This window comes from Eptesicus fuscus, chromosome 3 (genome assembly GCF_027574615.1).
Source record: "Eptesicus fuscus isolate TK198812 chromosome 3, DD_ASM_mEF_20220401, whole genome shotgun sequence".
Taxonomy (NCBI): Eukaryota; Metazoa; Chordata; class Mammalia; order Chiroptera; family Vespertilionidae; genus Eptesicus; species Eptesicus fuscus.
The window spans coordinates 41,607,629-41,632,512 of record NC_072475.1 but is presented as its reverse complement, the minus strand read 5'-3'; the positions used below and the strand labels follow the sequence as shown (position 1 = coordinate 41,632,512).

Genomic DNA, 24,884 nt, shown 5'->3' with positions numbered 1-24,884 from the left:
GAGAGGGGTATCCCCACACCCCATCCCCCACCCTCACAAACCCTAGAGCCTGAGATGGAAGGGCCTGCTTTCTCCCCAGGGCCACTTGTGGTTCCCTCCCCCGTAGGGAGGGCCTTTCAGCTACTTCTCACTATGTAAACCACCGGCTTCTCGCACCTCACCCCAGAGAAGGAGGAAGCCGCCCAGGAATTAGCCTCGGGCCATTCAGACGAAAACCCAGCTGTGCTGAGTGAGGCCGAAGTGCAGCAGCACCAGCCCTCCGGAGTCCCCCGCCCGGGCTCCCAGCCATGCCCTGGCAGCTCCCTGCAGCGATGGCGCTCTTCCTGTCCCTGGCCGGTGAGTGACATACATGCCTTTGCACAGGGACCCTGCCATGCCTGGTCCTAACTGCATTTTGGTGCCACTGACCGAGGCGAGACAGGACAGACTGGGGAGCTGTGGTAGCGCCCGTTACGGGGGGTATGTGGCTCCCAGCGTCTTGGCTCCTCATTAGCTTACACAGGTGGGCGCACTTCATGGTTTCCCAGGGCTTCCACGTGTGCACTTGTTTTCTGTGCGTTGGGCAGAGCAGGTGGCAACCCGGGAAGACGGTGACGCTGGCCCTGGTTCCCAGATGGGTTTGGGGCACCTTCTCAGGGAGAGTCTGTAGAGATCGCTTATATTTAAGAGCGGGAGACCGGAGCCGGGACTTAGCAATGGGGCTCTTGCTACATTGTCTGGGGAAAGCACACCGTGTCTTGCTTTTCCTCTAATGGAAACGCCACGTTGATGTTATATGGGCAGTGAATTGTGAAGATGAATGAGGTGTGACCTGACAAACTGCGCCATTTCCCCAAGTGGTAAGCCAGGGTGTCAAAGAGCCTGTGTGGGAAGCTGAGCTTTCAGTGACCATTTTATGTCCCCCACCCCCTGCTTTCACCAAGAGCGCTTTCCCTTTAAGACACGGAGTCCCCTTGGGTGCCGGGATCAGGTTTGCCAGTGAATCCACAACTCCTTCCAGAGCCACTGCACTCAGCACGGGAGGGAACTAGCTCCCTCCACACGGCCCAGCTGACAGGCGCCCATGGGGACACAGTGGCACTGCAGTGTGACATGAATTGTTAGGGGAGTTGGGTGGAAGGATCAGACCAGCTGCCCTAGTCCATCCTGTGCATTCTTGTGCCACATTCTCAGAATTGGAGTTCCACATTCTGTGGGAGGCAGAAGGGAAGTCATCATGTCACTTCGCAGGGCAAGCTCATAAAAAAGCAAAAGGTCTCTGCCTGGCAGTTGGCCTTGGTGAACTGGGCGTGAGAGCCAGTTCGATGGCTGACCGATGACTGACAGGTCCAGGAGCCATGGGTGCTCGGTAAACGCAAGTGTGAGAGGCGATGCTGCGGCTCCTCGGAGGCCACCTGAGTGAATGAGGCGTGCGAAGGTGCCCCCTTTGCCACACGAGGGTCCTGAGGCCGGTTAGGGAATTGCCCGTGGCCACTCCGCTGGCCAGAGCGCTTTCTCAGGGCGGCAGCCCGGAGACCGGCATCGCGAAAGCCCGGCTTGCGGCCCGGGCTCTGCACGACTGCACCTGCACGCGTGGGTTCAAGAAATATTTGTGGAATCGGAGGTGAGAAAGCCATTCGACACTTGGCTAGGAGAGACAGAGCTTCCCGGTAAACTAGCTGTGTCACTTCGCTTCCCTGCTCTCAGATTCCTCCCTCACGGAATGAGGGCATCACGTTGGTGTCATTTAAAGCGGCGGTCACCCACCGGTGGCCCGTGGACCACTGGGGTCCGTGAGGTCCGACAGGTTGGCGACTGCTGATGAAAAGTTTGGGTTCAGCTGCACGTAAGAGACAAGCCCCAAAGGACAGTAAGTGAGACAGGATAAATGTTCCTTTCTCTCTGATGTGAAAACAAGTCCAGAGGAACTCGGACCAGGTCTGGTGTGTGTGTGTTGGGGGGGGAGGGGGGGCGGGGCTCATGATCATGGACCCACCATCCTATGTGCGACTTCTGCCCAAAAGGTCTCCTCGTGGTTCGAGACGTCTGCTGCAGCTCCAGCCATCACATGCACAGGGCCGCCCCAAGACCTGCCCGGCCTGCTGCTGTGCCCCCCCCCCCACCTCCCCGCTTCCCACAAACCTCCTTCTGTTCCCGCCATGCTGACCCCCTGCTATCCTGCAGACACACCAGGCTCTGAGGCCTCGGTGCCTTTGCAAATAGGCTTCCTCCGACCTGGGACACCGTTCGCTTCCTTGTCTGAGGAACTCCTCCTTCAGTTGGATTCTTCACCCCCGGCCCCCCAGCCCTTGTCACATGGAGGGGGGTGGCCCGTTTGTGTGTCTGCCTCGTGAGGCTTTGAGCCCCTGAGAACTCAGTGCCCCCAGCGCCAGCATGCAGCTTGGCTCCCAGGAGGCTTCTGGGGGATGGGGTGCGGCGGGGAAACCAAACAGAGGCTACCTGGGGAGGACTGACCGGCTGGGAACACCCAGAGGAGAGGCCCTTGTGTGGCCACTGGCTTTCCCAGAGCCTGCAGGTCGTAGGAGAACCAAAACCTTCTCACGCCTCTTCCTGCAGCTCATTCCCTGGAGGAGTCCCAGTCAGTAATGGGTCAGGCTCTGGGGTACGCGTTTGCTGAGTCTCCTGAATTCCGGAGAGGAGATGCTGGGTGGTGAGGGGCTTGGCAAATCCGTGTGTGGACTCGATGGCTGTGTGGTTGTGTTTAGTAGAGGGAGGGGTCGACAGGTTCTGAGTTATGCCCTGCCCTTACTTCTGCCCACTGCCTGTATGTACGTATTTTAAGTGTTGGCATTTTTAAAGATATTTTTTTATTGATTTCAGAGAAGAAAGGGAAGGGAGAGAGAGGTAAAAATATCAATGATGAGAGAAAATCATTGATTGACTGCCTCCTGCACTCCCCACACTGGGGATCGAGCCTGCAACCCGGGCATGTGCCCTGACTGGGAGTCAACCCTGGTTCATAGGTCGACACTCAACCACTGAGCCATGCTGACTGGCTAAAAATATGTTTTTTTTTAAAAAGGAGTTTAGGGGTGATTTTCATTAGATGTGAACTTTAGGACTCTATAAATACCATCAGAGAGAGATCTCCTTTGTCTTTTCCCAGTGTTTTCGCAAGTCACTGCCTAGCACCAGGCAGCTATGTCTCCAATGAGTATAAAAATGCAATGAAATCACAGCTTTGAAGACACAAAGCCATCTCTCACTGTACCTCATCACAAACTCCCAAGGAACATCATCTGCACTTTGTCCCCTTTGCTGGCTTGCTAGGTGCCTGGAGGGAGATAAGGATAGAGCTATTGGTTGAAAAGAGCCACAGGCCTTCAGTCCTTCAGGAAAAGGACTGTGACAATAATACACACTGCTTAATGCTCCATGAAGGCTTTCACTTAAACCAACTCTTTTGAGCCTTACAATCATCCTAGAGGTCTACAGTCCTCTTACCCTCATTCACTCATTCAGTTATTTATTCATCCCATCCATATCCACAGAATGCTCCCTATGCACAGACACTGGTGGTGAAAAAATATGCACAGTTCCCACCTCAGGATTGCTTTTAATCCAGTGGGAGAGATGTGCAATCAACAAATAAGTCAATAAGTAAACATTTAACCACAGCTGATATTCTGCTGGGACACACTGTCTGGCCAGGCTTATCGTTAAATATTTATATTCTATCCCCATATAAAATTACAAGTTGTGATCAGTACAGAGAAGGCAACAAATATAACTCTGTGATGGAGAATCACGGAATGGGGAGCTAGTTTACATAAGGGGGACAGGGAGGACTCTGAGGAGCTGACATACAGGGCGGGCAAAGGTAGGTTGAGAGTTTTAAGTATGCAAAACACAGTTTATCCTTGTATTATTATTTATTTACTAGTGGCCCAGTGCATGAAATTCATGCACGGGGGGGGGGGGGGTGTCCATCAGCCTGGCCTGCACCCTCTCCAATCTAGAACCCCTTGGGGGATGTCTGACTGCCGGTTTAGGCCTGATCCCACAGGATCAGGCAGTCGGATATCCTTTCGCAATCTCGCAATCTGGGACCACTGGCTACTAACCGCTCACCTGCCTGCCTGATCGCCCCTAACCACTCTGCCTGCTGCCTGCTCACCCCAACTGCCCCCCACCGCCAGCCTGCTCGCCCCCAACTGCCTTCCCCTCCTGGCCTGATTGCCCCTAACCACCTCTGCCTTGGCCCTGCCACCATGGCTTTGTCCAGAAGGACATCCGGAAGGTTTCCCAGAAGGTCTCCCGGTCTAATTAGCATATTACCCTTTTATTAGTATAGATTAGTTACCATATTATTTATTTATATTATTGTTATTACTTTGTATTTTTACTTATGACTTATCTTTAGGTAATGATGGCTGGTAATCTAACCTACTTTTGCCCGCCCCTTATAGACCAAAACATGAAGGATAGCCCACCAGGTGTATCAAAGCCATTATGGCTTAATTTTCTTTCTAACTTGAGAAAGGCTAGGCCACTCAGAGGTTAAGTAAGGAAATGACAGGAAATGACCTATATTTAGAAAAACTGGCAGCAAGATAAAACATGAAAGGGTACTGAATCTCCCATCATTGGAGGTCATTAAGCATAGAGAAGATGAACACATGGCCACTCACGGGTCCAATTTACACACCTGATTAGGGTTTGGACTAGAAGATCTTTAAAACCCCTTTTGAATCTGGGATTATATGGTTTTATGCAAACTATACAACTCTGTGTCTCTTTATTACCACTCTTCACACTTCCCCAGTTGAATCAGGTCCACACAGCCGTGCTCTACCCAGAAACACCCTCTTCCCAGGAACTGTCTTCACAGGTGAAGATGGGGAATGAAGAACGGACACTTCGCTGTCTTGCTGAGTGTGATCACTTGGTGTGTTAGTACCACACCCCATCTAGTCAAGGGAGGTTGGATAGAGAAGACACAGGGGTTGGATGCAATATGATCACATCCTTGTAAAAAAGACATGGGTACCACCAAAACATGACAGTGGTGGCCTTGTGGTAGAATCTCGGGTGATCTTCCCTTGACTGTTACATGCTTTTAACTTTCCCCCAAATCTGGAAATAGGCATGCTATTTTTAATGGAGAACGGGGGAAGACCTTTGTGAGCTGTTAGTTGAGTGTTCTCCCTTTTGTTTCCCAATTTGCAGTGATTTTGCATCATGGCAGTCAAGCAAGAGCAACAGGGTTTCCAGAAATCACTGGCTCTTCTCAACCCACACGAGCAGCAACAGTACCGGCCACAGCAAAACCTTCTTTCCTGCAACTGACTAGCCAAGGGCCTCACAGAACTACAGCAGCAAGTTCAACGGGTGGTCACGTCCCCTCTCAAACCGCTGCCACAACCTCTAACTCTGAGACCCCAACCACACACACAACAGTAAAAACCCTAACAACGGCCTCTCTGATAACTACCAACAGCACCCCATCCACCAGCCCAGAAATCCACACTCTAGGCACAACCCTGGCCACACCCAACAACTCACACACGGCTGCTCCCGTCACCGAGGCTACCATCGGCCCCAGTGCAGCTCCTGGCTCACTGCCCCCCACCATCACCCCACCAGCCCACACAACTAGACCCCACCCATCGACTGTCAGCCACACAGCTGGGAAGACCACCCAACCCAGTAGCCAGACCACCCTTCCAGCCACTTTGTCCACCTCACCGCACATCGACACAACCAGTCAGAAGCCCACTCAACCCACCCATGCCCTGGTCACAACCACAGCTGCACACAATGCCACCCACACAGCCTCACCTGCCACCATGGCTCCAGGGCCCACCCTTGCACCTCAGCCATCACCAGCCAAGACTGGGATTTATCAAGTTCTAAATGGAAGCAGGCTCTGTATCAAAGCAGAGATGGGGATAGAGCTGATGGTTCAAGACATCGAGTCGGTAAGTTGGGGCCTCGGGACTATAACACTGTCTTCAAAAAGTTTGAGTGGAGTTTCCTTGCCAAGAATGAGCATTCCCCTGCATCCCGCATCTTTTAATGAAATAAATAGTGTGAGCACCTCTTTCTCCAAGGTGCTCCATTAAAACAGTGGTCGCCAACCTTTCAGACCTCCACGGATCACCGGTTGGCGACCGCTGCTCCAAAGGTTTAGGTGAATCTGTTTTAGAATCTGTGTAAAAATAGAAACCGACAGCGACAGCTGGGAGAGAGAAAGGCACTCAGCAACAATTTAAATATGCACACCTGCCACAACCTGCACAGCTGGGATTCAGGATCTGAAGGAGGGGCCGACGCACAAGTGAAAACACTAGACAAGAAATATGAGTTTAGAAGGCATGGGGGGGCCAGGTGGAGACCTCTCTCTTGGAGAGGCACACTGAAATCTGGCCTAGTCTGCTTTTTATTCAGTTTTAGATACACATCTTGCCCTCAGTAAAGCATGGCAAACAGGTAGCAGACAGACCATCTCTAAGGTCAATAAAGATCAGTAAAGGTCAGTAAGGTCCAGTAAACATTTATTTTGAGGCTATTCGGTCAGGAAATTGCTTTGAGCCACTGCTATCTCAGCACAGCCCTGCTAACGCCCAAGGTCCATCGGCCTTCCGAGTTCCTTGGTGCACTCTTATGACAGTACTAGTGGCCTGGTGCATGAAATTCATGCAATGGGGAGTGTCCCTCAGCCCGGCCTGCATCTTCTCCAATCTGGGACCCCCCCCTGTGAGATTGGGCCTAAACCGGCACTTGGACATCCTTCTCGCAATCCAGGACCACTGGCTCCTAACCGCTCACCTGCCTGCCTGCTTAATCACCCCTAACCACTCTGCTCGCCCCCAACTACCCCCCCCCACCAGCTTCTTGCCCCCAACTGACACCTCCCACTGGCCTTCTTGCCCCCAACTGCCCTCCCCTCCTGGCCTGATTGCCCCTAACTGCTTCTGCCTCATTGGCTTTGTCCAGAAGGACGTCCATCCAGAAGATCTCCTGGAAGATCTCCCAGTCTAATTAGCATATTACCCTTTTATTAGTATAGATTGGGAAAGCGGTGGCTTCCCGCACACACCCCTCACTTTTAGCCACCATAGGCAGAGCATTGGGGGTGCTCAGTGTTGATCCCAACCTGGCCCTACCCCGCCCCGCCCGCCCGATGGCCTCCCAGCCTCAGCAACTTTTCCTGTGAAGTGAGAGGTTTGGATTAGGTGATTTCCGTGGTTCCAGCCAGCTGGGACATGAATACGGAAAATCCAGATTAACAAGAAGATTGGAGAGGATAGAAGTGAAACTGAGATGATTTGATTTACTAAAGGAATCACCACAAAACTGTACTTTCTTCTTTTGTACAGTTTTTTTTTTTATTATTGTTGTTGTTCATACTCACCCAAGGATATTTTTCCATTGATTTTTAGAGAGAGGGGAAGGGATGGGGAGGAACAGAGAGAGAGCAACATCAATATGACAGAGACACATCAATTGGTTGCCTCGCACACCTGCAACTGAGGTATGTGCCCTTGACCGGAATTGAATCCAAGACCCTTCAGTCCACAGGTCGATGCTCTATCCACTGAGCCAAACCAGCTAGGGCTTTTTTGCATAGTTTTTATGATTTCAAGCAGAACTTCCACATTTGAAACTGAAGTACATTACATAGCAAATCTTTCCTGCAGTACTTTTCAACATGCGTAATTTAACAAAAATTAACTTCCACACAGTTTATCAGGAATACAGGTGCCATGAGTTATCTACCAAGGAGCTCCTCTCTGAGGGAGAACTCCTTTAAAGGATCCTTTGAACCTAACAGTTTGGAAATGTGAGGTGTCATGCAGGGACTTTGAAATTCTCAAGTGAAGCCCCACTAGCCTTGAGTTTCAGGCTCACTCATTAGTCTGTGCTTTTGCTTCCCCAGCTAGACTTGTCTTCTATATCGACATGAGCTGATCTATTTTACCTGGTTTAGGTTTTTTCACCTCAGAGATACTTCAACATCGACCCCAATGCAACTCAAGCCTCTGGGAACTGTGGCTTCCGAAATTCCAACCTTCTTTTGAATTTCCAGGGCGGATTTGTGAACCTGACATTCACCAAGGTGAGGACTGAGCTCTTCATACTAACTGGCTTCAACATCTCTCTCCCTCCCCCTCCCCCTGGGGCCCAGTGGTGCAATCCCACACTTCACTGTGAGTTCCAGGGAAATAGATCTCAGAGCCTTTTGAGATGTTCTCTGATAAGAATGAGGGGCATGGAGATGGAGAGGAGGAAAGTGTCGACATCTTATATTTGCCTTCTCCCCCCTCCCGCCTCCTCTGTGCAGCTCAGAAGGCCTTTCGAGGCCTCTTGGGGGAGACTTGGCCTCGGGGAACCCAGCAGCAGGTGCCCTTTGCAAACCACCCAAGGAGGAAGTTGTAGAGATGAATAGACCCAGTGGAGTTCCCAGTGAGCACCAGAGAAACAAGATTATTCTAAGACCAAAACCAAATGTCACAATGGGTCTTTCCAGCCACAGCAGGCAAAATTCAGGGACTAACCAGGCCCTGGGTTTTCTAGATCATATCCTGGAAGGGCGTACACAACAGAGTAGAATGGAAAGAGCATGGGCATGAAGCCAGGGTGTCACTTGTTCTCCTTGTGACATCAGGCAGGCAACTCAACCTGTCTGAGCTTTATTTTATCACTTGAAAAATGGGGGAAGGGAATTCTAGTTCACTTCTGTGAAGAGCATTGTCCAATACAAGGAAAGTAGATGTTCAATAACCAGGAACTATGATTGAACTATGAGAGAGAGAGAGAGAGAGAGAGAGAGAGAGAGAGAGAGAGAGAGAGAGGTCAATTTGTTGTTTCAGTTATCTTTGCATTTATTGGTTGCATCTTGTATGTGCCCTGACTGGGGATCGAGCCCGCAACTTTGGCATATCAAGACGACACTCCAACCAATTGTGCTACTTGGCCAGGGCTGGTAATTTATTTATATTTCTTACTTTTAAAAAATAAGCTGTTTTAAATTGATTCAATTAACAAAGATTTTTAAGTAGAATAGAACTTAATGTTGGCAAGGACACATATAACCAAGTGCTCTCAACATTTCTGGAAGGAGTTTGCATTTGTACCCTATGACCTTCAGTCTTCTATGTCTTTTTCCACATCTTGTAGTGAAAATATTTTTCCACTTTTCATGTGAAGGGAGATTTCCATTAAATCTGCATAAGAAAAACATTAGAGTAAGTATGAGATGATAAGTGGCAACTAATAAGGCCTCTGTAGAGAGAGACAAAAGGAAGGCTAGGGAGTGCCCTACTACCCTGGGGGGGACGGAGGGGGGGGGCAGCCACGCCACAGCTGAGGCTGGTGGGGCCAGTGGTGGGACTGGCATCTAGCCCGGGGCACTTGTCACTGTCTTTTATGGTAGGCCCTGCCCTACTGCACCAGTTATTAAATATTATACACATTACCTCTATCAGGTGCTAATGAGACCAAGGTTGCCCGAGCTTCTGATTGTTCAAAGGAAGGCAAACATTCAGACCCTTTTATAAAAGCACATGATTTTTTAAGTGTTGCCAACACATTTTTTATAATTTGAACACTCTCCTGGCCAAACAAAACATAGCTGTGGGCCAGACTTGATCTGTGGGCCACAGAGTGGTGCCTTCTGCCCTAATAGGTGAGTTGTGTGAAATGCATGAAGGCAGGAAAGTCATCTAGATTCTTCCACAAGAGAAATGGCTCAACAGCTCAGTCAGCTACTTTTCAAATATTGCTGTATTCTACACCAGTGTTTCTCAATAGGCGCAGCAGCAACATTTGGACTTAGATGAATCTCTGTGGTGGGGGCTGTCCTCTACCTTGTGGGGACACCATCCATGGTTTCTACCTACTAGATGCCAACCCCAGTTGTGGCAACCCAAAATGTCTCCAGATAGTGCTTAATGTCCTCCTGGAGGCAAAGTCACCCCTGGTTGAGAGCCAGTGCTCTAGAGAAAAAGAGAGCCTTGGAAAACAGGAGTATATTTTAGTTATAATATAATCGTATCTCATAAAAGAGAAACATGCAAATTGACCATACCTCCGCTACACCCACAAGCCAATCAGGAGCAAGTATGCAAATTAACCCAACAAATATGGCAGCAGCCACGGAGCTGGAGCAAGCAAGAGGCTTGGGTTGCCCTCAGTGATGGAGGAAGCCAAGCTTCCCACCCACCCTGGCCTGCCCTGGCCTCCGCTCAAGGCTACAAAGTTTCAATTATAGAAGATAAATAAATCCCAACAAAAATGGCAGCAGCCACAGAGCTGGAGAGAGCAGGAGGCTTGGGTTGCCCCTGGTGATGGAGGAAGCCAAGATTCCTGCCTGCCCTGGCCTGCCCTGGCCTCCACTCAAGGCTACAAAGTTTCAATTATAGAAGATAAATAAATCCCAGATACCAGGGCCTCTGCTTGGGTTGCCGGGGGGCGTGGCTGGCCTGAAAACCACCACAGGCCCCTTGCCCAGGCCACCCCACACCCCAAGGGAACCCCCACCCTGATCCGGGACACCCTTCAGGGCAAACCAGCCAGCCCCCACCCATGCACCAGGCCTCTATCCTATCTAATAAAAGAGTAATATGCAAATTGACCATCACTCCAACACACAAGATGGTTGCCCCCATGTGGTAAAAGATGGCTGCCCCCATGTGGACACAAGATGGCTGCCACAAGATGGCCAGCAGGGGAGGGCAGTTGGGGGGGACCAGGCCTGCAGGGGAGGGCAGTTAGGGGTGACCAGGGGAGGGCAGTTAGGCTGCAGGGGAGGGCAGTTAGGGGCAATCAGGCTGGTAGGGGAGCAGTTAAGCATCAATCAGGCTGGCAGGAGAGTGGTTAGGAGGTGATCAGGCTGGCAGGCAGAAGCGGTAAGGGGCAATCAGGAAGGCAGGCAGGCAAGCAGTTGGGAGCCAGCAGTCCTGGATTGTGAGAGGGATGTCCGACTGCCCGTTTAGGCCCGATCCCAGGGATCGGGCCTAAACGGGCAGTCGGACATCCCTTGAGGGGTCCCAGATTGGAGAGGGTACAGGCTGGGCTGAGGGACAACCCCCCTCCGTGCACGAATTTCGTGCACCGGGCCTCTAGTTGTCCAAATAAGACTCTCATTACCCATATCATTTCCATGTGCCCACGGACAAGCTGCTCACTTTCTCTGAGCGTTTCCTCTCCTGTGTAGTTCACCTAGCCCAAGTGCAACTGCTAAGTATGGTCTCTGGCCCATAGTCGGGTTCGGAGAGGTAGGTTTCCTTTCTTATTTTCTTTAGTTTCATTTTTTTAAAGAACCGAAAACCTTTCTGTGACAATTCTCATTTGATTGACGTGACTTGCTGAAAGTTGTTCAGACCCTTCAGGTGCAAGATAAATATACCTTCCTTCCCCTGCCAACTTCCTTTCTGCCAGATCGTTTGTTTTAAAAACACCTTTCAGTAACTTTGGGTAGAGTTCATTTTTCTGTGCTCAACACAACGCCTGGTTGGCAGGGCAGCTCCAGGGCATGGGAGAAACCAGTCACCAGCGGGGAGGGGCACCAGGGCTACGCAGGACCTTGGCCAGCTCAGGTCTGTAAGTCTGTTAACCTGCCTCGTGTTTCCAGGGGCCTGCAGAGTCCTCTTAGCTTACAGACTCCTGAGCACTCTTACCCGCGTAGAGAGCACTATTTAGAACTCCAAGTATATGGTACCATTTTATGCTCTGTTTTCCCTTTCACTTTCCCTCTGCCTGGAATGCCTCTTCCACCCCTCACCCCCCTTTTTCATTCATCATTTAAGATGGCTCAATTATTTTCACCTTAAGAAGTCTCCCCACTCCACCTCCATCCCAGATAAAACTGGGAGACGCTTCGCTTGGTTCCCAGAGCCTCCATCTGTTGTTCCGCCACCTCCATTAGGGCCCTCATCGCACATTCTGCCATCGTGAAGGCAAGTCTATGACATTCACATTTCTCTCTCTAGTATGCATATAAGATCTCTGGTTAATCTCTTCCCATCCTCCCTCTTCCCCTTTCCCTCTGAGATTCATCAGTCTGTTCCATGTTTCCATGCCTGTGCATTGAGCATCTGCCCCCTGGTGGTCAGTGAGCATCATAGCTACTGGTCGAATGGTCTACGGTCGCTTAGGCTTTTATATATGTACTAGAGACCCATTGCATGAAGATTTGTGCAATAGGCCTTCCTTCCCCTGGCTACCAGCACCAGTTTTCCTCCGGCACCTGGGACCCAGGCCTTTGCTCTGGCTGCTGCCTTCTGTCTTCGCTCCGGCCAGAGTCTTCGCTCAGGCCAGAGCCTTCAGTCTTCTCCGCTCCGGCCAGAGCGCTACTCCTGTAGCTCCCTCCGCCCCCCGCCCTCCCCCTCATAGCAGGTGTCCTGCCCCACCTGGCCGCTCCACGCCTGTGTATGCAAATTAACCCGCCATCTTTGTTGGGTTAATTTGCATACTCACTCCTGATTGGATGGAGGGTATCGTGGAGGTATGGTCAATTTGCGTATTTCTCTTTTATTAGTGTAGATATAGATAAAGCATCCTTTCTTCATGTGAGGATGGATCAAGGAGATGCCACAGGAAAGGGAAACTGTCAGGAGGTCTCATGTGGCTCAGAACTGGCCTCAACCACTCTTTTCCTGATGCTCTTTATATCAGTCTCACATGGCAGCCCAAGCAATTTCCCAAAGTCATGCTCATGTCCTGTCCTGCTTAAAGCCTTTCAATGGATCCCCCTGCCTTTAGGATAGAGCAGGGGTCTTGCAAGAGTGACTTTGGGCACTGAAGTGCATCCAAGTGTCTCTTGCACTAAAAGGGAACCCAGATAAAATCTGAATAAACGGTATGTGAAAGCAACCCGAGAAGGGACAGGCTCACAGATGTTCCCTGCTAAAATGAATGCATGGTCCAAGCACATTGTTCAACTCGCCTTTGAGACCTGAGACTGAGCACCTCGAAGGAAGGAGCCAGGTCTTATTCTCCCCAGACTTAGAGCAATGCCTGGTCTAGAGTGAATGTAAGAAAGGTCAAAGGCTAGATTTGGAGACAGGCAGCTTGAGGTCATATATTTTTGCTACCTATTAGGGCTATGACCTTGTGCAAATCTAGGGTTCAGTGTATCAATAGCAGTGACCTTCTAAAAGCGTTTGTATTTCTGGAACCCTTATATTGTATAAGGAATTATTTCATCCACTAACAATATACAAATGGGCTGTAATGTAGTCAAGATAATTATTGTTAAATTTCTTTAATGCCTAGATTTGAAACTTCTAAAGGTAATTCAATTTGAAATTCTGGTTGCTCTACCATTTTTTGCACCTCTTATTTGTGGATAGTTTTCTAATGAATGTTTCAAAAACAATAACAATGTTTAAAAACAATAATCACCTACTTTAAAAAATAAAAACCTCTTTTTTTAACTTAATTTTTCATATCTCAGTTTAGTTACCTTTAATGTCCCACTCCCTCGGTCTCTCCAGAGGTTATTGGGCTGTTTTGTAATTTGTTTGTTTGTTTTGTTTTCCAAAAAGGACAATCTCTGGGTATAAAGCACTGCTTTATATTGCTGAGCACACACCCTGGGGTCCTCTTGTAGAGAACACCTAGTGATCTCAGGGTAAACCATTTCTTCCCAGCATCGCTCACTGTGGCCGCAGGTAACCATTTTGGAAACATGAATCCATTAATCTACTTAAAGTACTTGACACTCTACCCAGAAAAATTCAGGCAAAATTTTGCATGCACTATTTTCCCCAGAGAGTTTATGGACCTGATAAAATCCACCCACGGTAGCCTTAAGGATGAGTGGTCTCAGTTTGAATCCCAACATAAAACATTAATTACAAAAGCTTACTCCAACCCATCCAGCTTCCAGATGGATTTACATTTTCTAGGGGGAAACTTGGCGCAACTGAAGGGACTCAACTTGTACTGGTGGAAATTTCATGTCAGGCTTTAGCAACAAGCATACAGTAGGGAAATTTTGGGCCAGGGGCAAGCCATTACATATTGTTTATTTATCGTGTAGTATACCTACTTTTTTTTGGCAAATTTCAAACACAATTAGGGCTCCATACCATCACAGCCCAAACCCTTATATCAACGATTTAATAGCTGGGATCCTGTTTGTACGCCAGAATCATAAACATAAAAACAGAGATTACCCAACGATTAACACAGTGATGTTTTACAGGATGAAAACTCATATTATATCAGTGAAGTGGGAGCCTATTTGACCGTCTCAAATCCAGGTAAGAATCTAGAGAAGGCTGGTCTGTCAGCAAGGACACTGGCTCTGGTTAGCTCATTTTCCATCCCCTTGAATTCTTGAGTCTTTGATGCCACTTTTGAGAAACAGTCTGAGAGAGTAGCCCACAGTATTTATAATTTGGGGGAACTTCGTACACCTTTGCGTACTTCAGTTTGCTCATCTGCTCCCAAAGGAGGTTGGACTACATTAGGTCAGAAATCATTATCAGCAACTCCTAAGAGCATTTGGACAGATTTGTTGTTGATGGTGCAGTTGGTTCTATATTGTAATCATGCATTCATCCCATAAAAACGTAGTTAGTGCCTGCTAGTGCCAAGCACTGGAATACAGTGGGAATCCATTATTATCTAAGCGTATCATCTCTGCTCTCAGGGAACTTTCATTCCAGAAGGGGAGAGGGGACCGTAAACAGACACATTAAATTATAATACACAGCTAAGTAGTGATAAGTTATATGAGCAAAACACAAGCAGGGTGGGGTGGGAGGACTGGGAAGTTACTTAGGTAGGGCCTTAGGGGAGCCCTCTGGGGAGGAAGGCCTCTCTGAAGAGGTGAGGTTTGAGCAGAGAGATATGGGGACTTCTGGGCCTGGGGGAGCTCTTTCCAGTTGGCAGGAACAACGGGTGCACAGGCCCTAAGGAGTGAACATGCTGGTGTGTTCAGGGACCAGTAGAGACCAGTGAGCAAAGCAGCAGGTGAGGTCTGAATGGCAGCCAGGCCAGGGCATGCAGGGCCTGTGGGCAAAGCAAGGCGAGGACTGTGGAGTTTATTCTAAAGTGTGAAAGGATGCCATTGGAGGGTTTAGTGTAGAAAAATGACATATCAGATTTACATGTCTAAAGGTGCATTTGGTTGCTGTATGGAGAGTTGCCCAGTGGGGCAAGTTGAGAGAACTTCTACAATGTTCGCTCCCAGAAAAGCAATGCTCCCAATCAAGCCGGGGAGTTTCTCAGAGGCCTCAGATGTGTGTGTGGAAAGCCAGGTTTCTATAAAAGGATCATTAGTGGGCACCTCCTCTGTGCCAGGTACTATACTAAGAGTTTTCATGTCTGTTTTCTCCTTTTGAAAATTCTATTATCTTCGTAAGGAACTTATACTAAAGAGATATGCCAAGAAATGAAAATGTGGAGAAATGTCTATTTTATTAATTAATTAACTTATTTTTTAATCCTCACCCAAGGATATCTTTTCCCTTGATTTTTTAGAGAGCATGGAAGGGGTGAGAAGAGAAGGGGAAAGAGAAAGAGAGAGAGAGAGAGAGAGAGAGAGAGAGAGAGAGAGAGAGAGAGAGAGAGAAATGTGAGAGAGACACATTGATTGGTTGTCTCCCGCTCACACCTGGACCAGGGTGGGGATGGAACCTGCAACTGAAGTATGTGCCCTTGGCTGGGAATCAAATCCTGACCCTTTGGTCAGTAGGCCGGCACTTTAACCACTGAGCCAAACCTGCCAGGGCAAGAAATGTCTATTTTAAATATTAACTATATTATATTGATATTGTTCAGGAGGGTATTGTCAATGATTATGGGTAAAATGTAAGTAGGATGTCACAGTCAATAACTCACCTTCACATACATTACCTCGCTTAGACGTGTATACTCATATCGGCTGGGAATAAATACTGTGACTGCTAAGATAAGTTAGCTGATGTTATCACTAGGCATGGACCAAATTTTAGCCAATAGTAGGGTAGTAATGTCTCAAGAGGCAGGGGAAAGGAAAGTAAGGCCAGAAAGTAATTTAGAGGCTGAGGGAGGAGATAAAACAACTCCAGATCCCAATAAGCAAGGCTCAGCAGTAGCACTGGAGCTGTACCCGTATGATAGCACAGGAATGATAATGCTCATGTAGGTGATGGTGGGGCTATTAGAAAGAGTAGTTAGTTGTAATGACCATTGTAATGTTAGCAGGGGGCGGGTAGTAGTAGCCTACCCTGGGATATAACACATGATAGAGTAGTGTACACAGATAATTCAGCACGTCATGTAAGACATTTGCATGTACAAATGCAAGAGCCTACAGTAACTCCAAACAGAGCACCAGAAAAAGTCCCCGAAACGCAGGAGAGTGGTGATTTTTCATGAGGAGAAAGCCACATCCAAGGGAAGGCCATATAACTGCACATGGGCCACCCAGCAATAGCTGGGACTCAACAGATAATATGCTGAGATTCCCATATGCCTTTATTTCACCTTTGTTTTCAGAGAAAATTTACCAAGGAATGAAGAGCTCTGTGATGATGTTTGAGACGGTGATCGGGCATTCCTTCAAGTGTGTGACTGAGCAGAGCACCCAGCTGTCAGCCCACCTTCATCTGAAGACAATGAATGTCCAACTTCAAGCCTTTGATTTCGAAGATGACCACTTTGGAAATGGTAAGTTAAGGGTTCGCCATGTCACAAACATAAACCTCAGAGACCCATGGGTAGTTTCAAGGTCTGTTTTTTTGTTTTTGTTTTGTTTTTTGTCTGAAGTTGTCAAAGGAACAAGAATCACATGAGCTTTCTAGAACAGTATGATTCCACAAAGCTCTTAGGGAAGAGCTCCTACCATCCCTCCTACCATCTCTCTATGAGTCAATACCAACCACAGAACCAGACACCTTAACCCACTCATGTCTACTGCTCTCCCATAGCAGAATATATTGTCCTTGTCTGAGTCATTTAAAGACACACACACACACACACACACACACACACACACACACACAATAAGCCAGAAAACACCATCTTCAACCTCCCTTTGTAAGCTATTGAGTACTAGTAAACCCAGGTGTGTTTGGAGAACACTTTAAAGATCCTAAGTGTTAGTGATGTCTAAAATTCAAGATTGCAGAATAGATTCTTTCCCACTTACAGAGGGAAAAGAGGAAAATGCCATGGTCCAAGATAGAAACATACTCCGTTGGACCCCCTCTTCCCAATTACACTATTTCCTCATAATGTTAGTTTCCATGTAACTTCTGCTTTGAGTTTTAACCACTGCAGAGGGAAGCGGGTCCTAGAAGGAAGGCCAGGAGCAGACCAGGGTAACTTCTCCCAAAAGCCCCTTTTGCCACTAGAAGAACGGGGCTACAAGGATTTCTACGTATGTCCAGGCATGGAACTTCAGTTCCTGAAACATCCCTCTCATAATAACTCAAGTGTCAATGCTCAGCCTGGTCACAGAGCATGGTCACCCCAAACAGTAGGCTCCTAACTCCCACATTCTCACCCCCTCCTCCCTCAAATCCTGGAGCCCCCGGCTGTCCAGCAGCCCCGCTAAGAAGCACAGAGTTTGAATGGGAAACTTGGGCCATGTGATTTGGGGCACGACCCTGTCTCCAGAGTTGGGAACCATGGGTCCAGGGCTTACCGTAACTTGGGAGTCAAGACACAGTTCTGCTCCTGACCCTCTAGACCAGTGGTCGGCAAACTCATTAGTCAACAGAGCCAAATATCAACAGTACAACGATTGAAATTTCTTCTGAGAGCCAAATTTTTTAAACTTAAACTCTTCTAACGCCACTTCTTCAAAATAGACTCGCCCAGGCCATGGTATTTTGTGGAAGAGCCACACTCAAGGGGCCAAAGAGCCGCAAGTGGCTCGCGAGCCGCAGTTTGCCGACCACGGCTCTAGACCAAACCAATGCTTCTCCAAGTCAGATCTGCCTCCCAGCTGCATCAGAATGACGTGGCCCCACCTCCAACCCACTGAATCATAATTTCTTGGGCGTGGGGCCTAGGTATCTACAATGTCATATACTTACACTCCTTAAGTGGCCCCAAGCACACAGTCAGATCATTGTGCTGACCCCTCCCCTCCTGGTTTGCACCCATCAGTCTGTAGGAGGCAGCAGGGGGGAGGCCCAGCAGCTCCCCCTCTCCCTTGGTTTCCTTCTCTGCAAAGCCGAGGCAGGCAGGGGCAGGATGGATCCCCAGCATCGTGGCTAGCCTGTAACACCTGTTACTCTGACTTCAGTTACAGCGGATGAATGCTTCAATGACAGAAACAAGAGAGAAATCCCTGTGGCCGTGGGCCTGAGTCTCGCAGGACTGCTTGGCGTTTTGCTAACAGCATGCCTGGTGGCCAGAGAGAGGCCCAGTAGAGGATATGAACGCATGTAAAACCCCAGCTCCTTCAGAATGTGGGGGGTTAAGGCCTTGGGAATTCTGGCTTCATATTCAGCCTAAAGCAAAGGGATTGACTTTTCTAGTTGCCTCTCCCACCTTCCCAGTCTGATTAAGAGACCCAGCTTTGAACCAAAAGGCCACCCAAAGGCTGGCTAAAATGCAGCCCCTCCTGCTTTCTCCTGTTAGTGTGGGGAGGCCTGGCCTCCTGGGCTCAAATTCCACCCTCCACACCTGATAATATGGGCCTGGCAGTGAGCATTGGGAACAAGCGGTAGGGACAGGAGTAGGGTGCTTGTGAGGACAAAGCAGATATCCAAAGGGAGAACTGTGGGAAGGACACTTTCATATTGCATTGCTTTTTCTTATCCATTTTTAAGAGTCTCACTATCCAGTATTTGTTATGCATATTACTTTTTTTTTTAAAAAAATCCATTTCAAAATACATTCTAAACTGATTTTAAACTCGTGGTTTTGCCCAAATTTTGATTTACTTAAATTACAGATAGTCTTAATAGACTATCATTTTTAAAAAGACATGTTTTGCACTACTGTAATGTACCATTAGTTAAAAACTAGAAAGCTTTCTAACCTTCCATTTTTTAAAATGTAAAACGTGTACTTAAGATCTTGGCAAACAAAAGAAGCTCAATAAATGTTAGTTCTCCAATTCCTTCACCTTCATTTGTTGTCTGTCTTCTTAACACGTTTTTTTTTTTCTGCTTTGTCTCTATTTTTCTTATTCTAGTCTATCCTCATAAACTGGTTGATTTGGGCCACTGTGGGGTGGGTGTGGCTGGGAGGGCCAAGCCTGAAAACAATCAGAACTGGCCAGCAGGAGAGGTAGATCTACCCAGATTGTGTCCCACTTCCCTTTTTTAGCAAACATTTACCAAAAAAAGTTATAAACTGGGAAATTCCTGATTGGGAGTGATTGCTATCTGGAGGGAAAGTTCTACTAGGAGAAGTGGGGTTTTTATGTTAGAGAAAGAGGAGAGTCATAGCTGTCTGGGTGTTAGCCGCTTTTACTAACAGGAAGTTTCTTGTTTTGCTACACTTTCCAAAGGTGCTACTCATTCTTCTTCACAGCAGGTTTAGGAAAGTTGGCCACAACTCCACAGCCACTGTTTATCTAGGACGTGTACTGGCTTTCCCTTGAGGTATTTCAGCTCTCTCCACTTTCCAGAAGTGAGGCGGTGGGGAGTGCCCACAGCAGCTTCAAGAAGGTTCGAGAGCCCCGGACAACGTCAGGAGTGTCAGGAAGTCCTTTAGAACAGGAGATGTTGATGAAAACTCTGGGATGTGAGGACCCGGTGTTCTCCAAAGTGACTCAGGTTCAACAGCGAGGCCTTGGCTTTGGAGAGATGCCATCTCTCTCCATGTGCCCCTTGTTGGGGCCCGTTTCTGGTCCTGCCTCCGGCGGCCTTGAAGGTTCCGTACTGCAGAGCACGAGTGGTTTCTTCAGCCTGCCACTAACCAGAATGACTAACACAGGCTTCATCTCCTAGTGTGTCAAAACTTCTCCACAGCCGATGGAATTCAAATCAAGAGGAGAGGGATAAGGGAGCTCGTTCACTTAGGTGTAATTTTTCCTTTCTATCATCTTTAATGAGTTCTTTGCGGTGATGGCTGCTCCTTAGACTCCTGTTGTCTACCTGACCCCACTCCCCCAAACTAATTATCTATAAAATTATTTTGAGTTAACATTCTAGTAATCAAAAAGAACAAAGGTTTCATTTGAATAACTAGTAAATATTGGGTAACCCCTTTCCCACTTGGGTGTTGGGGGTGGGGTCCTTACGATAGCTTAAGAAAAAGAATTTTCTGAGACTTGCACGGGAGGATGAGTGATTTTTATTTGTGTGGAATTACATCCCTGGGCTTCCCAAGTCCCATTTTCCTTAACCCAGTCCTGGAAGAAGAATAGCTGGGGCTTCAGCAGGGCTAGAAGTAAAGCCAGTGTCCAGATTTTTCGCTCCATGTTGGAATTGGGTCCGGTTTAACATTAGGCTAGTTGCAGTCCATTTATCCATTCTGCGGGGCCCACGTGGCTGTGGGCCATGGGGTGAGTGCAGGGGGGCCAAGAGAGCGTGCCCCCTGCAACCAGAGTCCCAGGGGAACCAAGAGAACCAGGAGCTTAGAGAGTGAATGCCTTTGTTTAGTGGATTAAATATTCCAAATCTCCCCGTGCTTGCAGTGCCCACGCCTACTCTGGCCAATGACCTGTTCCCAGGGGTGACTGGCAAACACCTTCCCTAGGTCACCCAGACTTTACTGGGCACATGTCTATTCTCCCCCTGTCCAGTCCCTTCCCCAAGCGATCTGTCAGGGACAGACCACTGGCTTCCCGGGGTGTGTTAACCTGCAGCTTCTGGCAAAGCTGCACAAATGGCATGCCTACACTGTTGGGCCTTCCCTTCGCTCCTTTCCTGATATTAATAACTAGGTTCATTACCACAGTATCATTTTGACACAATTTCTTTTACGTAAGCACATCACACTTTGCAGAGAGCACACCTGGAAGAAAATGGAATTGCTGAGAAGATAAGGTTATCTTTTTTAATCCTCCAACAATCTTATATATTATTGCTTACTTTACGAAAAGGGGAAATTGCAAGGTTAAGTAACTTACCCAAGTTCACACAGTTAGTTAGTGGTGGAATTAAAAAGAGTCAAGCTAAGGTTTGACTCCAGAGCTCAGACTTCCTACTCTAGCCTGCTTTCCAGTCTGCCCTCATCAAACCTTACCTGCTATATTGTATTTGTTTTTTCTCTTAGTGGACGAGTGTTCCTCTGACTACACAATTGTCCTTCCCGTGATTGGGGCCATCGTGCTGGGTCTCTGCGCTGTGGGTTTGATTGTCTATGGAATCCGCCTAAGGCGTGAATCATCTGGATACCAGAGAATCTAATTGGTGCCCAGGGGAAAGAAAACAATGGAGCTTAGAGAATGCTTTCATCGTTTCCAGGGTATTGGGGGCTTCCCTTAGAGTGTGGGTCCTTCCAACAATGTCAACCACCTTTCACAAAAACCGAGTCATTTCTGATTTAACTTCAAACAGCACTTCAATTTCTAGGTTGTTGTTGTTTTTTTTTCATTTTATGAAAGACCTAGTGAGCTGTTTAAGAGTATTTCCTAGTTTCCTTCCAAATATTTTAACCATTGGAGGTCAACATTTGAGATATATTAAATTAACATGATTTATGTAAAGTAGTATATGCCTCCAATTTACCAAAGCATCAAGCGTAATTAATGCTAGCTACCAGTGTTCACATTGGGGATTTTATTCTATCCTTGATTTTTTTCCATTAAAAAAAAAGTGCCTCGTTTTGTCTATAAAAATGGAATCACAATATTTTACTACTTATGTTTTATATGACAAACATATGCCTGGCAATCTACTAAATCCTTTCCACTTTAAATGGCCTATCAAAAAGAACAACATTTTACAGGTAGCCTAGGTTTTTTATCTGACACCAACAAGAGGAACAAATCAGCTTTACTGTTTATATGGACGACTTCTGTTCCACAATCACTAAAGACTAAGAATTAGATAGCTCTGAACAACAGAGTAAAATAATAAGCAAGGAACAGTAATAATGACCCTTAATTATTGAACATATGTGTGCCAGACACTAGGTATACATAATTTAATTTATGTAATTTACATCACTTAATTCTCATGGTTCATAGAACAGTAAGCTCAGATTTAACAAAAATAATCACTTAAATGCCACCCAGCTAACAAGTGGCAGAGCCAGGATTAGACTTCCCATTGGTCTAGGCCAGTGGTCGGCAAACGCATTAGTCAACAGAGCCAAATATCGACAGTACAACGATTGAAATTTCTTCTGAGAGCCAAATTTTTTAAACGTAAACTTCTTCTAACGCCACTTCTTCAACATAGACTCGCCCAGGCTGTGGTATTTTGTGGAAGAGCCACACTCAAGGGGCCAAAGAGCCGAATGTGGCTCTCGAGCCGCAGTTTGCCGACCGAGGGTCTAGTAGTACCAAGGTCTCCGGTATTTTCACTACACCAAGTTGCCTACAGGAACAAATGATCCTAAGTGCTGCCCAAAGCCTCACACTGGCATATGCTCCCTGTGACAGAGGAAATAAATTTAGGTGAGGGTAGACTAAAGGAGGACTTGCCAGGCAATAAAGGAGCCTATCTTTAAGTTCTACTCACTTAAAGCAGAGGGAGGGGCTCTGAAACATCAGTCAGCTTCTCATTTTAGTGGGATTGTTTAGCTGTGGCTCTAAAGATAAAGAAATGGAGTAAAGTCAAGGTATTTTTTTTATTTCTTTGAAAACAGCAATTTTCTAACCGCTAACCAACTTTTCTTTCTTGAATGTAGATCCCCCTCTAGTGGTAACTTGCTACTTCTGCACTTTCATAGCCACATTTTCTATTTTAGTTCACTTTATTCTGTACAGCAGCCTGCCAAAAAATAATAATTTTCATGCTTGTTTTTATTGCTAAAGAAAGGAACTAAGTCAGGACATTAATACAAAGACCAAATGCCTCTAGCATTCTTTAGTAAAAGAATAATTCAAGTCACTCACCCAAGACTTGTTCTCTTACAAGTCAAGAGTATTGGCAAGGTCCTGATTTTAGTCTTAATAGAATATTGAATTGTATTAAACGTTTTTGTAATAAAAACATATTTTAGAGATTCACTTATTTCTTATAATGCAGTTTTTCTTGTATAAATATTTTTGTTTACAATCTTAGTGGTTGGCCTTGAATATGGAGGTTGTAACTTGAATCAATAGGTTAAGACATCTTGCTATAAATAATTTATTTTGTTCCATTCTTCATTGCCACATTATTACCAGGTAGGAAGACCTATTTGAGATAAAATTAATTTCTGAGAAAATAAACCACGTTAACGTTACAAATTAAATCTCTCAATTCAGTCCAGACTATCTGATTGGATTACTGGTTTACTTAAATGCTCTCATAATTCATTCATTCATTCATTTATTTAATCAACATTGATTAAGGACTTACTAAATGCCAGACACTCTAGTAGGTGCTGAGATAAATAAGATGTCCTGTATTAGTTATCTCTAGCTGTGTGACAAATTACCCCAAAACTTAGGGGTTTAAAACAACAAACTTTTATTATCTCACAGAGTTTCTGAGGGTCAGAAATCTGGAAGCAGCTTAACTGGGAGGTTCTGGCTTATGATCTCTCACCAAGTGGCAGTTGAATTGTTGGCCAGAGCTGCAGTCATCTGAAGGTTCAACTGGGGCCGAAGGATTTGCTTCCAAGTTTACACCATGTGGCATATCCATAGGGAGGCTCACAACATGACAGCTGGCTTTTCCCAGAGCGAATGATCCAAAAAGGAGACTGACAACCTAATCACAGGAGTTACACACCAACACTTCTGTTCTACTCTATTGGTCACAAGGAACACCCCTGGTACAGTGGGAGGGGACTACACAGGGTGTGAATGCCAGGAGAGGCAGAAATTGAGGAAGGCCATCTTGGATACTGACTATCCCAGGTCAATTGTCAAGGTACATACTGTGGAATTACTGGCTTACATTTCTGGGAAACTCAGGTAAATAAATTCCAGTATACACACTAAGAACAATGACTTAATAAGAATCTATACAAAGGACCCTAACCGGTTTGGCTCAGTGGATAGAGCGTCGGCCTGCGGACTCAAGGGTCCCAGGTTCGATTCCAGTCAAGGGCATGTACCTTGGTTGCGGGCACATCCCAGTGGGGAGTGTGCAGAAGGCAGCTAATCGATGTTTCTTTCTCATCGATGTTTCTAACTTTCTATCCCTCTCCCTTCCTCTCTGTAAAAAATCAATAAAATATATATATTTTTTTTAAAAAGAATCTATACAAAGGGTAATAAGAGCAGGTTGCTCTCTAGCCTGCTTCCAACTCTGCCCCATGTGTAGCACTTGCCTAGGAAAGCAACTCCTCAATCCCTGATGCTGACAGTCCCTTGATCAGCCACTGTTCAGGCTGACTTGACCTTCCATGAGGCTGATCATTGTCCCATCGCTCTACAACACTCACTGATAGCTTTTCCTCAGGGATTTATTAACTCTCCTGTCTTCTATCATGCTATAATCCAAAGAGAACTAGCCCATACAGACATCCCATGGGACATCACACCGAACCACGACATGGATAACATCATGCTCATTAGATAAGATAAGCACAAAGCAGTCAGTATGCTGAGGCCTTGGTAAGACACATGTCCCAGGAGGTTGGACACAAACCCTATAAGGATTCAGGCATTGACTACTTCGGTGAAGTTTTTTGTGACCCACGGGTTCAGGGGCATGCCAGAATATCTACTTCAAAACAAAAGACACGTGTTTTTGCATCTTGCATCCTTTCCACAAAGAAGGCAGCACAAAGCCAGGTCGGCCTCTCCAGGTTCTGGAGGCAGCATTCCACAGCTGGGAGAATCCCTCTGGCCCATTTACGAGGTGACATAGAAAGCTATCCGTTCTGAGTGCGGCCAGAGCAGGAAAGGGTGGTAAAGCAACTCCAGGCCTGCCATC

At 47.0% G+C, this 24,884-nt stretch overlaps 1 protein-coding gene across 1 annotated transcript; it reads left to right on the top strand.

Moving 5' to 3' along the window:
* The first annotated feature begins 287 nt into the window (after positions 1-287).
* Positions 288-18,767, top strand: LAMP3 (lysosomal associated membrane protein 3). Its single transcript, XM_028146666.2, has 6 exons — positions 288-336; positions 5,170-5,921; positions 7,934-8,062; positions 14,156-14,213; positions 16,438-16,608; positions 18,194-18,767. The coding sequence occupies exons 1-6, from the start codon at positions 288-290 to the stop codon at positions 18,337-18,339; spliced, it is 1,305 nt and encodes a 434-aa protein (XP_028002467.2). The 3' UTR covers positions 18,340-18,767.
* The last annotated feature ends 6,117 nt before the right edge of the window (positions 18,768-24,884 follow it).

Excerpts from the sequence above, each read along its gene's own strand:
- LAMP3 (XM_028146666.2), top strand. The coding sequence starts at position 288 with ATGCCCTGGCAGCTCCCTGCAGCGATGGCGCTCTTCCTGTCCCTGGCC. Across the intron at positions 5,922-7,933 it reads TGGTTCAAGACATCGAGTCG|GTTTTTTCACCTCAGAGATA; the intron begins GTAAGTTGGGGC and ends TACCTGGTTTAG. Across the intron at positions 8,063-14,155 it reads TGAACCTGACATTCACCAAG|GATGAAAACTCATATTATAT; the intron begins GTGAGGACTGAG and ends GATGTTTTACAG.